Raw genomic sequence first — 15,358 nt, 5'->3', positions numbered from 1 at the left:
ATTAAGTACAGAAGGAATATGTTTGTATTGCAGTTCACAGAAGGTTACAGGTTATTCTCCCTAAACTCATGCATTTATAGGTCTCGTGTGTTATATTAGAAGTACCTAGAAAATAGTAGGTATACAATTTCTTACATTTAAGACACCATCTTCAGTGTCTTTAGGTGAGGCTCATTTGCAGGCAGCTGCAGTATGAGCTTCCATGCCCTGCCTTGCCATTGACCTCCAACCTGATTTGAAAGAGCCATCCTCTTTCAGAGTGAGAAGTTATTCATTTTCTGTAATAGCTCTATTTCAAGCCTTCTTCCAGCGATAGACAATTGCAAAAATGGGACGGTTTAGCAATATTGACAACTGTTCATATAGAACAACACCATATCCATTTTAGTCTTGATCAAAGTGAAGGAGGAAGGAAAAAAGAAAGTTGGCGTTTAATGATGCTTCCTGATGTGTACCATTTGTGGAAAACATTAATAGCAGACACTTATATTGGATGGGGTGCATTAGCCTACCGATTGCAAGCGGTTTTAGAAAAGGACCAACTGATTCCTTATAAACGCTGCAAGACTAATATAGGTCTAATTGATGTTCTGCCAAACAAATTTAAAGATGTGACCACTTTGTAGAAACAAAAAGTATAAAATATTATTAAGTCTATTATTAAGTGTTATATATATATATATATATATATATATATATAATTTCTCAGGTAAATAATAATGCACAAATTGGATTGTAGAAGCAAGAGCATATTGAAATCCTGCCCAATGTTAAAGGAGCAGTTTAAGAGAACATGCCACATTTATCACAGCTTCACAGACAAGTTATTGAGCTGTCTATGAAAAACAGAGCCAAAACAGGAAGGCTTTCAACACACAGCAGTGGTTGAGGTCCTTGATTGATAGAGTTGGATGATGCAAAACTGTCTGATGACCTTTCTGAAAAATAAAGTTAAGGAACTCAAGGACTTTATGGCGATCTCTGACCACAGATGAACAGTTATTTTATTGCAGCATAAATTCAGGAAGTACCTTATTGCAAGCTCTGCTATTTCCGAAAGCAAATTGTTATTTACACCAGTGGTAACTGAAAAGCAAGTAACATTTGTTACAAAGAAAGAATCGTCTGTTTATTCTAGAGCCCAGCAGATTTGGATAATTATTCCTCTGAATTTGATTACACTATAGCATTCTCTGCAATATATCTACTAAATGATAGGTTTGTTGACAATGGCATTAGAAAAATAGTTTTTACCACTTTGGTGCCTTTAATTGCTCCATAACATAGAATGGCTTCTTAAGTTTCTTAGTAAATATGTTATGATTGTAACAGCTATGAAGTTACAGGGTCTCTAGCAGAGTAATTTCTTATGTAACTCTACAAATGCTCTTGAGCTATAAGCCTCATAATTTTCAAAAACGGGCATCTGGTTTGCAAAAGGAAGATTGCTGGGAATCATAGGAATTGTAGGTCCTAGCAACTGGAGAGCACTCCTGGGGTTACGCTCAGCCTATAAACTTCTGAATATTGAAGTAGACTTAGTATATATGGCACACACACAGTCCACTTACTCAAATAATCCAGGATTTCCTAGATGCTACAAGCACCACTTATATCACCCATGCTGTTGGGTGGTAAAACACAGTTCTTTATTTTTAATATACATTATTAATGCATCTGTAATTAAAAACATCAGTTTTAGCATTGGGGGCTCTAGTCTGTCAACTCACAATCAAAAAAGAACAATTTACAGGTTAAAAAAAATGCTTTCATATATATTATCAATGTCCTTTAAATAGAGATTTTCTACTGAAGGTGTCTCACATGTATTTCATTTTATTTATGTTGTGGTATACTTACAAACCCAATTGATTTCATATTTAATGCAACTGAATTACTCATTTAGACCAACAATCACTGGATGTTTAAACATGCATATGCCTAAAGACAATAGTAAATGAGACAATCCATTAATGTCAATACTATCCAAAAGGCATTGTATGCCCTTGGACAGCTCAATCTATATCCATGGAGAAGGTTTGCTTTATCGAAACACAGAATTGTTCTTTGATTCATGTATATTACAATGTGAGTGCAGGAAATCCACAGCTCATACAGCCACCTCTTTCATCATTTACAGCCAAATAAAACAAGACGTTTAAATGTAGAATGTCACAATTGCATCCTGGATCCTGTCTGAGGTCAGATCCATGCATACCTCTAAACAACATGTTTTTCCGTGAAAACTCCATCACCTAACCCAAGAATGAACCCATTTATAATAGACTGACACTGGTTGCCGGCTGTTTTAAAGGAAGGATCTGACCACAACTGATGTTGCTGTCCAGAACTCATTAGGAAATACGTAGATAAATAATGATAGTAGCCCTTTCTAATAGCCTTATTAGTTTCTGAGAAGGTTGATCCTCCTTTGCATTTGTCTTGGACATATCAACAAAATCCCTAGCTTCCAGACTTTTCTGTCTTATTGTTCTAAAACATACGTAAATGTAACCTTGTCGTTGTAATATGATTTATTTAGCAATCTCATCAACATATACACAGTTAAGAGTGTATTGCTTAATAGTAAATCCAGAGAACTGTGCAGTGTTTTAGAAGTATGATTTTTTTGTGTGCAATCTGAACAAGCCTTGTTGCTTGCAATTCCAAGAAGTACAATATACATTGCTATGTGTCATGTAGTTATGTTTCTGCTAGATTATGAACACAGTCAATTGAACTTGTTCTTATATTGTTTTGCTGATGGTAACATAACAAGCATGGGTTTCCCTAACACACTGATTACGTTATCTAATAGTAAGCAAGCTTTGTGAAGCAAGTGAAGTGTGTGCCTCTAATCTATCCAATCACTTAGGCCTGGGCTTTGGAGGAAACATCCATCACCAGGTTTTAAACCTATGGTGCATCAGCAATCTCAGACCGACCGATAATGTAAAAGCTGTGTGCCTGTGAAATATGAAATTGTTGTCCACATAATTACAGGAGTGTGATTAGGTTGCTAGCTTACATGAGGTATCAAGCACAATATATATATATATAATGGTTTTAGTGTTAATACTAGATGTTTTCAACACCGGTCAGATTTTAAAACACAAGCTTTAACTGAGCTAAACAAATTGTATCCTAAACATTTATGGGGATATGTGGCTATTCAGTTGTTAATGTTGTAAATGGCTGTTGTATCTGCAAACAATTTTTAATAGAATATCTTCATAGGCGTAAAGAGGCCCTTTATCAGCAATCATCACTTCTGTGTTCCAATGGCACATTGTGTTAGTAAATCTATGTTTAAGCTTAAGAGGCTAATTGATCATTAGAAACCCTTTTGCAATTATGTTATACAGCTAGAAATTTTCTTGTGTTCCACCAATACAAGTGACCCCAAACCTTTGAACGGTAGTGTATATACCTGATATTATCTTTTTTTGGTGTTGATATACAGCACTGTACATATATTTTATGCAGAAATGAAAAGTGTAGTGAAGAAATTGTGTGAAGCAAGAATACTTTAAAAAATAGACATGTTAGATTATTTTTATAATTTAACAAAAAGCAAACTGAGTAAACAAAAAAAACATTTTAATCAAATCAGAAATTAGTGTGCCCACCACCCTTTGCCTTCAAGACAGCATCAATTCTTCAAGGTACACTTGCACAAAGTCAGGGTTTATAGTTAAACAATTAAACCAAGCAAGTTCTAATGATCATCAATTTAATATGCGTTTCCAGATGTTCTATCCAATGTATTTTGAAGAAGCACAAAAAAAGCACAAATGGGATATGTTGAGGACCACAGACATAGTAGTCAGCCAAGGAAACTTAGTGCAGCAGATGAAAGACACATGCTTGCTTTCCTTTGCAATTGGAAGACACCCAGCAGTGTCATCAACTCAGCATTGGCAGAAAACAGTGGGACTCTGGTGCACCCATTTACTGGTAGGAAGTCTGGTAAAAAGGCCAAGCGACTCAACTATTCATGAAAACACAAGAAATATTGAAGCAGGTGCACTTGACTAATGAGTCAAAGTTTAAAATATTTAACTAACAAAAAGCATCAAAGGCCTGGAGAGTGGTACAAGTGGTACAATAAGTGTTTGCAGGCAACAGTGAAGCATGGTGGTGGTTCCTTGTACATCTAGGGCAGCATTTCTCCAAATGGAGTTGGGAATTTGGACAGAATTGATGGTCTTCTCAATGCTGAGAAGTACAGGCAGACACTTATCCATTATGCATTACCAATGCATATTCCAATGTATTCTGCAGCATGACAACAACCCCAAACATACAGGCAAGAATTATTTTTAACATAAAATGATGGAAGTGATGCCATGAACCACACCGAGCCTTGATCTCAACATCATTTAAGCTATCAGAAGCAACTAAGGCTGCCTTAATCCACAGAAGAACTGTGGTTAGTTCTTCAGGATGTTTGGAACAACCTGCCTGCCGAGTTTCCTAAACAAAGAAATGATGTGGTTTTGTGAAAGCATTTTTCCTTTACAGCATTTTTTAATACACAAAATAGGACAGTAGAGCTCCATACAACTAAGTAACTGTTGTCAGCTAATGGGATCTCCAGCAAAAAAAAGAAATCCTAGGTTCTGCATAATGGGATAAATAGTTCATGTTCAGATCTGGAGACCTTCTCTCCTAAAGGCTCCACATTTCTTATATTTCACCATAGAATTTTGCACATGTATCAAAAAAATATTTGGGCAAATATCTTGTTTTGTTTTTGGACCATGTCATTTTGGACAATGAATTTTGTTTCCTATCCCTTCAGTTCGGATGAAATTCGAGGACTTTTTAAATTTGTTGTCACTCCCCCTTATTCACTCTCTTCCACTCTCTCACTGTCTCCCTAGTTTCTCCGCCAACCGCTTCTGTGTCCTTACATCTTTTTCCATAGATGCGTCTTGTCTTGCCTCTTTTTTTCTTTGATTCTTCTGTCTACTTTCTTGGTCTACTTCTCCCTGCTATCCGCAATGTCATTCAGGCCTCCTGGAGTGCTTCTACAAAAAGTCAGAGCCTCTGCGCATACCCTCTCTCCCGATGGGATGAATGAGGGACAGGGCTCCACTCTTTTGCAGAATCGCTCCAGGAGGCCAGGTTAACAGAGTCGACGTTGGACCAAGAAATAATACAGAAGAACAATAAGATGCAAAAAAAAGGAAGACAGGGACACGGAAGTGGTTGGCGGAGAAGGTAAGAAGACCATGAGAGAGAGTGTGAGAAAGTCTAGTGAAAGTGAAAAGAAAAAAAAAATTTGGAGTTCTCTGCTTCGTTTTCACTTATTTGTTCACAAAGAGGAGTCCCTCTTTGTTAACAGAAAATTGGATGAATCAACAGAATTGGCTAATTTTGTTAGAATTAACATTCATACAAAACGGAATGCGTAAGGTTACGCCATAATAAGTAAATAACAAATAAAAAAAAACCCAATAAAACAGAAAATAATAATATACAACTGATACAGGAACAGTTTTATGTTCCTGGAGGTATACCAAAAGGTTCAGGAATCCGAAAAAACATATTACAATGGTAATTTAGGAAACTGATGTCTCATTTTTTGTTATTTATAGAATATTAAAACCATGACAATATGGATTCTTTACAGCCCAGTCCACTTCTTTCCACCATTTTACTGAATTGGGTGCTCTGTTATAATATTACTTCTGCCCATTTGCAGCAGTTGCATCTAACAGAGTTTAAATAATAGAAAAAAAAGCCTATTGTTGCTAAATGTAATTAGGTTTGTTGAGGAACCTCATGCAGCGTACAGTACATCCCTACTTTGCAGAACATTCATATCTGGGATCACTTTGTTTTATGTTTAACTACATTGCTTCTTTGAAAACACAGATAAAAGCCAGAACCCACTTAAGTTACGTAACTGTACAAAAATAGAGTTGTTTTTTTAGTGAACATAAAGATTTATTGATCGTCATTGTTAATATTTGCCTCTCTATCCTGGTACAATGTAAACCCCAGCCAGCACTTCTGTCTTCAGAGACAGAAAGGGAGCAGTTGTGAAGAAGAATCAATAAAATCCAAAAAGCACAATTCTCTAAAAGGAGTGTATAGTTCCCTTCTATGGTTCTTTTCTTTCATTTTTTATATTATTGCAACATGGAAGAGACAGAGAGAAGAAGAAATTAAACATGCAATGGATGACACGTATTCCCTAGATGAGAGCTAATGGCAGGGCTTATATATTAACATTTACAGAACTGGCTTCATTATTATGGCTAAAATTGGCAATTAATAATTTTACATTATGGTGATATATTTCATATTGCAAGGGCTAACTTGCATATAATTGTACAAGTACTTACTGAAATATTATTCTGTTACTATAATTAATCTAGCAGCTGGTCGATACAATGGGACAAGTGTCATGTTCACTGTGGGCACTGCCAAACTGGAAAATTTCAGATGTTCATACTAATAGTATATCTCTATCATTGCATTCACTAAGCCCTTTCTTTTTCAGACAAGAGCTAAAGAACTAAAAAATGGAATTGTTGGGAGAAGTGGAGTTGAGTACACAACATTTTTTTCAGAACATTTATTTTTCTATATCACGCTGAGTCTCCACTTGGTACAGGAATGCAACTGTGGAAATGCGTTGCCAGTGTTTCTTCATTGTACTTGGCAACGTCCCATCAAGTCAGGCCTTAAGAATGTTAAGTAGACTACCAAAATGATAATTATATGACAGGACTGAACTGGGCATGATGGAGTGGCCCTGGCACTCTAAGGCCAGTGGCTATCTGATGACGTAAGTGCGGCCAATGACTGGATATGCCTGAAGCATGCGACACTTTTATGCTCTGGCCACACGCTGCAGTACATATGAGGTGCTGTAGGTCAACAAGAAATTCTGCTCAAAGCTATAATTAAAATATGTGGCCCAGAAAGATAGACATTTTTGTGGCAGATAAGAACCATTTGACCACACAGTCTGTCCATTTTTCCTGTTGTAAAGTAAAATTAGATTTTCCTTACATTACATCTAAGCCTATGTCCCTCTAGTTTTAGACTATGGCCTCTTGTTCTAACATTTCTCTCTCTCCCTCAATCATCCACACTATACATATCAAGATCCCTTAGTCATTGCTGATTAATTTCATCCTGCAAACCACACCCTATTTTTGAAGCACTTCTAATATACACTCACTGGCCACTTTATTAGGTATACCTTGCTAGTACCGGGTTGAACATACACATACAAATACACACTGCTCTGCATATGCACACACTTTCACATACAGTCAAATACATTTTATATTATATCAATTATTAGGAAACCTTGGGAACCATGTTGATTTCAGGTTTAATAATACCTTATAAGATACATACAGTCAGTATCAGAAGCAGTTTCAGGGACTTAACCTCTCTACTAACAGACCCTGAGAAGTTTCAGAGAATTAACCCTTCTATTACCAGACATAAGCAGTTTCAGGGAATTAACACAGTTAAATACACAAACAGTGGGTTTCTCACCTGGTGCTAGCTGCAGCATACACTGAGCTCCTTCTGAAGGATGGACTCATGAGAGGCTTCTAACCTCTCATCCAATCACAATAGTTGATAAGTCCTTCACTCAGAACACTTTTCCCGGAGTGAGGCTGCCCGGGACATGATGTCTCATTTCGGGACTGTTCGGGGCAATCCGGAAAATGTGATTACGCTACTGTACACAATACTCCAGATAAGATCTGACCAGAGATCTCTAAAGTGGCAGGACCACTTTCTTCTTTCTGCTGGTAATGCCGCAAATGTTTCTAATGCCCGGGTGTTTAAACACTTCATCGGATGATGATCGGATGGCTCTACAATATTTTTAATACAGTGATTACAGCACTAAGTAGCATATAAAGCTTGCAGTACCCCTAGTTAGTTAACATTAGAAATGTGGGACCTGGTTGCTGTGATGCCAAGACTTAACACAACAGAAAAGCCTTGCAAGAGCCAAAATAATATTGTTCTTATTGTACATAGACTTATACACCACCATAGTTTGCAGTGCTGTACAAAGGAACACGAGTTGGCATTTCAGCTGGCCGATTCTAGAGCTCCGCTCTTGAAAATCCAGGCCAAGCTAGTCACTGTGAATCTGAAGCCAAACCTCATCCAGTTATACTTACTAATTTATGTATTGTTTTGAGGCTTTGGAGAGTTTTTGTTGATTTGAATTCCTTACCAGCTTATGGATAAATACGTTGACAGAAATGGGTATTAATATTGTAAAGGCCACATTGTGTCTCTTTCATATGCTATGTTATAACCATGTTCTAAGGTACATATTTATAAAGAGCAGCTATCAAGAACATAAATAATGAGCATATAATCTCAAGATTTTACCTGTATTTTATACAGGAGGTTACATTAAAATAGTAAAGTAAAGCAATCACATAGAATTGCCTGTGCAAAAGGGTTAAATATATTTTGTACTCATAAAAATATACTTTCTAAACACATTTTTTTCATAGCACATACTTCAATGTTCTTAACAAAAGTGTTTCACTTGACCTTTCCTTTGTTTGAAAACAACAGGAGGCTATAAAGTGAAAAAAAATGCCACTCTGGTAAAGAATTTTCTAGAAAGGACTGTGAACATAACAGGATATATCGGAAAAAAGGATTTAAACCTAAACTCCTTTATAAAATGAAAAATAGCAAGACACTTAGACACCTGTGTATAGTTTTACAACTTTTTGTACTTTAGCTTGCCACACATTGGCGTAAGCACTGAACTATCTGTTGGGTGTTATATATACTTATATTCATTTGTGATATTATAAAATAAAAACCAAAATAAATAATTTTCAGCCCATGAAGAAGTTGTTAGTTATCAATGAAACACGTAGGGCATTGATTTTATGATTGTTTTGGACACTTTATAGAAGCACCTTGACTTTACTACGTGGTGAATGTATGCGAGGTTCCGGTCTTAGATTCTGGTGGACACCTTCTGACGGATGGTGAAACATCTTCATCCCCTGTTTAAAGTGATGGTATACTGGTAACCTGCATATTTTCTGCATTATTTCAATTAATTGCCAGGTTATTCTGTTCCCTATTTGTTCTTGTGCTCCTGCTCCCTTTTTTGAACTCTCGGCTACATGACCCTCGGCTTGTTATATGGACCTGTTATTCTTTGCTGCCTGCCCCGAACAGGGTTATACAGTATAATACATTGGTAGAATAAGTGCAGTGATAATAGGTACCATTGTCTACAGTAATTTGGATTGACATACTATAGGTATGGATACATTAAGACAAGAAGAGCTTACAGTCTAAGTTGTAGTAGGGAGTGGGTGAGCATACAGATACAGTGGGGGAAGGAAATAAGCTGAGTACATGTATATAAAGCAGGCAGGGTCCTCCAGGAAGTTTATATAATATTTCAATTCAATATTGTTTAAGAGAAAGTTAGAAAGCATTTGCATGAAATGCCCTGGCTATGCCTTTGGAGGCTGCAAAATATAAATCTAAACAACTTAGAAATGGAACATAAAGTAAAACGTAACAAATAACAAGTGATAGATGTTTTCAGTTTGGGTTCAAGTATCATTTTAGTTCATATGTAATAAAGGCAATTTATGTTCCTTTATTATGAGTAATGAGAGCTAGAGAAAAGATAAAGTACATTTAATCAAATTGAGCTGGAATGATGGTAAGACCTGGCCTGGATCATGAGAAGTGCAAACCAGAACCACAGCGGAAAGCAGATGCTTTCTCCAATAAAATAAGCTAGGTCCATTTTAACTGGGGTCTGCCTTGTCTACAGGTCACCACACAGGAGAGGGCTGGCACCTTTTTGGCTCAGGAGGCAGGCAAAGCCAAGTGGCCCCATCAGTCTCTCGTAACCCCCCTCGGTCATATATACACCAACACACATACATATACACACTCATGCTACATATGTACACTAACACACAGTCAGACGCACATTTACACTTATACATTCATGCTAACATGCATGTTTACACGTATACACTTATGCTAAAACACACGTACACACTCATGTTCAAACACACACACTCATACTAACGCATGCACATTTACATGCACTGTAATATACATGCATGCATACATACTCATCCCTCTCTACCTCCCTCATCATCTCACTCTCTCCTTTCCTACTCCATGCTTACACCGCACAGTTTACATGACGATACATTGCCTCTTCCTTTTTTGGAACGGCCTCTCCACTCAAATCAAATTTAAGTAATTAATTCATAGCATTTGATTTGAATCTTACCGCAGATAAGAACCATTAGGCCATCTAGTCCGCCCATGTTTTTTCTTATGTAAAGAACTTCATCAGCCCTTGATTTTGTCTGAGGTTAAAAATAGCTTGATATCTAAACTTCTGACCCTCTAGTTTTAGATTATGACCTCTAGTTCTAACATTTCTCTTCTGTAGTCTGTTAAATATGTTTAAGTGTTTAAATGTTTCTATCACATCTCCCCTTTCTTCCTTCCTCCAAGCTATACATATTGCGATCTCATTCACCATATTGAGAGCCCTCCTCTGAGTGCTCTCCAATATGTTAAATTCCTTCTGGAAATTGGCTCTCCAGAACTTCAGTTTTGGTTTTGAAGAAATGTTCAATGAGAAGGGCTACATACTTTACAAACACTTAGAAGGGGAAACAGTCATTATTAAATTAACATGGAACAGAACAGAACATGGAATGGAACATTGCTCTTATAATCCTTATAAAACATCCTAGATTAGTGATGGTTTTTGGATACTACAGCTGCTGTGGACAATAATGTCCATGATGCACAGCCAGGTAAGCAAAGCTGGCAGATCATATGATCTCAAATCCCAGTAGTCGAGTGTCAAAGGTTAGGCAATTACTGATATATATTATTGTTCACAATAAAAAAAAATAAAAAAATCAAGAGATGCGACAGGCAAATCTCAAACCTTTTTTGTAAACAGAAAGAAGTAGAACATTACAGTAAGTCTCTTCCTCTAAGACATTTTCTTGTGGTAAGTCTTCGTGGAATAATATCCTTTCTTGCTTCAAAGGAGGCCAGGGTGGCGCCTTTACAATTTAATTTTGTGTAAAAATACACACCAAATCTGATTTCTACTACATTAAGCAGTTCTTTGTTAAAATGCACAGAGGAGACAGTAGAATAAAATGTACTAAGACTCAGCAAGCTTACTTCCCTTTAAACTTCACCTGGAACGCTTGAGAATGTACCATAAAAACAATTTCAATCGAGTAGATGAAAGATGATTTAATAATAAGACTAAGCCACACGTTAAATGCTAAAATATAAATGGATTTCTGTTCTCTTACGAGAAATAAGTGCAATGTGAAACTCAAAATATTGGTCTAGCTTTGAAAGCGAAAATAGTATTTAAAAAATTAAACATGGTCCAGAGAATAGGAAGTCTGGAATCCCCATTTAGATGGACTAAACAATAGATCAATTATGACTGTAAATACATTTCAAGAAATATCTAAAAAGGTACTACTGATGGCTGAAGTTAATCAACATAAAGAAATCAGTGGGTCTAATGACAGGCTTAGCACATATCTAAGGCTACATTATATTACTGAAGACAAATTCAGGGACACAGATGTGGAGTAAGAAGGACTTCCATGCATAATCATCATAAGAAAAAATTGCATGAATAACTTTATCATTTTTGTTAGCAAGACAAATATGAATATAGAGTAATTTGAATACTCCAGGTTCCTAGATGGGGGTAGGCCAAAGGCAACCCAGAAGACCTCCCCTCTATGTTAGGGTTCCTAAGATAAATACTTTTTATTTATTTTAATTATTTTTTTTCATTTGACGGATCAGCTCCTCTCAATTAGTCAATTGCTAAACACTGGGGAAACTGGAAAGTTCCAGAAAGCTGGTAGTAAGGAGTTGGCTGCATTTGAAAAGTGCAATAAAGAAAAAAAACTGATGTGTATGTTTCTGCACCTCTTTCTCTCCACAAATCTCCATTTATTATTCTGGACTCTTGGAGTACTTCTGCAAAAGGGTGGAGCCACGGTGCACACCACAGGGATAGCCTCTCCCCAATTCATCCATTCGGGGAGAGGCTGTCACCATGGTGTGCACCAAAATTCTGCCCTGTTGCGGAGTTACTCCAGGAGGCCAAGTTACTGGAGTGCATAGTGGGGAGAAGCAGGCCAAGAAAGGTAGGAAGACATTAAGAGAGTGTCAGAGAGTGTGAGAGAAAGCATGAGTACGAGTGAGATTGAAAAAAAACAGCAAAATGCAAATTAAAATTCAGAGCTCTCAGCTTTTTTTTGTTTATTTTTTGTTGAGGTCCCTCCTCATGTTCAAATTAAAATTGGCAAAGATTAATATTTGTATTAATCTGAATTCACAAGCTTATTAGTTACCCCTTCCTTGGTTAAAAGAGTTCAGGGGCCCCTGTTTTGAAAGATGTACTTATGTAAATGTATTTTTGTGCTGCACTTGCAGGTCATCTCTATGCAAGTTGTGATTTATTTTTTGGTGAGTGCTATTGCAAGTTGGCTTTACTGAACTTGCAAATTGCACTTTTGTCTAATTCATGCAAGTTTCCTGCCGCAAAATCTCTAATTTTTACACAAATATCATGTGGGGTTTAATGAAAAACTCACGTTCTAAACTCCTCTTTTGGCAATTGATTTGTTGTGTCCCCTTGCACAAATTGTCTTACATTTTTTGCTAGAAAATGGAGAGCTGACAATTTAATGACCTTCAAGTCATGGTGTTCCTGCAATAGATTCTTATTCTTAAAATAATGTAAATTAAATGTGAGACCATAAATGGTCAGGCCTAAGTAAACCAGCATGAACACCAATACATTTTTTGATAGAAACAAGACATTTCAGCAGAAGGAAATTATGAGTTCTTTTTAACTTACTTTGCAGTGTATTTTCTTTAATTAGCTGCAACTCTATGGATTCAGAGGGCTCGATTTTTGAAGAAGGCAGAGGGTAGCCATTATCTGTAACCGAAACTGGCTGCGTGATAATTATGGTTTGTCTCAAAGATTCCATTTTTGATTTAACTTCTGCCAGTAGAACAGCTTGCATTGCCTCTGTTACCTAGATATACGATTGAAACATAGTTCTAATCATTTGAAAATGTACACTGAATAAAGCAATACAGGTGTCACACGGTGAGTGCCACTGTGACATGTAAATGGCTCTTACCTGTACAGACTGATCTTTCCATGATGAAACTATTTTCATTACGGATACATTCTCTGCATCAGGAAAATTAGAACCACTTCTGTCTAAAGAAAAATACACGCAACATATGTTTAGTTTTAAAGTAAATAACTTAAATAATTAATTAGAAGTTACATAAGTGGAGATTTTAATTAGATGCATTTATAAAATATTCACATTTTAATCAAGAACGGAGCAGGGATAAAAAGAAGGCCCAGCTGATTAATGACACATATGCTGCTGCCCTCAGGATACATGGAGACGCATGCTACATTTTACATAGCAGTGTGCAGTCACGTGTATCCAGCAGGTGAACACATACTAATGCATTGGACCGGCTGCATGAAAGGCAATAATGGTAACTGGGTGGTGCTATCAGGCACCAGCCGCTGTACCTGATGGCTACTAAGGGCCTGCTTCCAATACAATTTATGAAACAATTCAGGTCAAGTCAGTGAAATGAAACTGCAGCTCTCCTGCCAACTGTCTGATTAGTAAATGGGCCTCAAAACCCATCTAAAGAACAGGAATGCTTAGCAACACAACAAAAAGCGCACAAAAAATATCCAGCCAGGGTAAGTCATTGTCACTCTAGGTATCCAAGAGGTACACACATTTTAGGTAGTAGCTCCAATGCACGATACACATACATACATATATATATGTGTATATTGTAGGGAACAGCTCACGCATGGGGCGGCAATGACAGCATTCACACAGGTTTCAAACGTAAAGCGTGTTTATTTGGATGCTGTAGGCACAGAGCACCTTGTAAACAAAACAAACTCTAAGCCTGTCCGGCTCTAACTAAACATCCGGATACCTCTCTACAAGCCTAAGGTCTGGCACAAAGCAAAGTAACAGGTTTTCCATAGGTAAAGCTTCATACCTGGTGGGCTGTAGCTGCTCCTTCACTCAGTTTCTCCTTCCCCCTTCAAACCTAACAGCCCTCTCTTTTAAGGCTTCCTCCCCAGTAATGAGCATAGGACGCCTCACCTGAGGGCTCCTGGGTTTGCTACCGTGCCTGGCTGAGGAAACCAGGTGAGATATATATCCCATCAACTTTACCACAATATGTATATATGTATTGAGCTGTTCCCTACAATATACATGTATACATATATATATATATATATATATATATATATATTGAAGTCTTTATAGTTACTTCTGTTGCAAATGTGACACCGCTACTTTGGTGTGTAGCAGAAACTCTGTGTTTTGTTGGTGCAGAAACACAACAAGTATTTTGAAGTGAGAAGCACCTTGTTATATTGTGTAATTTTGTCTTTTTTTAACCACATATCTACTTTTGTGTATACATTGTGCTCGTGGCAATAAACTGCATGAGTTATAGTTAAAAATATGGTTAACTAAGTAAACCAAATTAGTTTTTTTGGAATACATAATAAATTAAGGAAGGTAATTTGAGAAGTGCAACGTACCTTGTATCACTTCAGCAGTAAAACTGGCAAGAGAAGAACTGAATTGCTCAGAACTTTTCCATTTGCCACGGACAGACTCCATTTTCTCCTGGCTATAAAGACAAAGAAAATGCATCAAACAAACTGTATATAATTTGTAATCCAAAACATAAATATTGTGTTTTACAAAGCAAGAAAACTAAAATATTTATGTTAGTGAAGAAATTTAGAAAAAAATTTAACATTTTGTTACTTCATGTTCTTATCTGATTTGTGCAATCCTGATTTCCCATTCATTCCTAGCTACTTCCTGAGCAGGCAGGCAAGCTGGCCTGGGGGGGGGGAATTGCCCCCAAACGACAAAAAATCTTCAAAAAGGGCTGGTTAGGCCTCCCTTAACAGCAAGGATGCTCTGGGCAAGGTAAATGGGTAAAGTGGTGAGGGAGTGAGTTAGTGTGAGAGGTTAAGGTAGTTAGAGAGGGAGTGAGTATGTATGTATGTATGTATGTGTGTGTGTGTGGTGTGTGTGTTAGAGAAAGTGTGTATGTGTTAGCATGAGCGTGTAAGTGTATTAGAGGGAATTTGATAGCAGAAGTGTGTATGTGTAAGTGTGTATATGTTAGCATAATGCATATGCATAGGTGTGTTAACAAGGGGGGGGTGCAAGAGGCCGATGGGGCCACTTTGCTTTATTTGCAT

The 15,358-nt window shown here is 37.0% G+C and overlaps 1 protein-coding gene across 1 annotated transcript in view; it reads right to left on the bottom strand.

The window, feature by feature from the left end:
- The window catches only part of LOC149297797 (WD repeat-containing protein 72-like), a 78,808-nt gene that overhangs the window by 26,499 nt on the left and 36,951 nt on the right, over window positions 1-15,358 (bottom strand). Inside the window, exons 15-17 of the mRNA XM_089488233.1 lie at window positions 14,681-14,772; window positions 13,218-13,300; window positions 12,926-13,109 (exon numbers count right to left, since the gene is read on the bottom strand). Of these exons, the coding sequence (XP_089344359.1) occupies window positions 12,926-13,109; window positions 13,218-13,300; window positions 14,681-14,772 (359 nt within the window). The remainder of the gene's footprint in view (window positions 1-12,925; window positions 13,110-13,217; window positions 13,301-14,680; window positions 14,773-15,358) is intronic.

This window comes from Sceloporus occidentalis, unplaced genomic scaffold (genome assembly GCF_023333645.1).
Source record: "Sceloporus occidentalis isolate IW3139 unplaced genomic scaffold, rSceOcc1.0.p SCAF_37, whole genome shotgun sequence".
Lineage (NCBI taxonomy): Eukaryota > Metazoa > Chordata > Lepidosauria > Squamata > Phrynosomatidae > Sceloporus > Sceloporus occidentalis.
The sequence above is the reverse complement of the archived record's forward strand: the minus strand, read 5'-3'. Positions and strand labels throughout refer to the sequence as shown.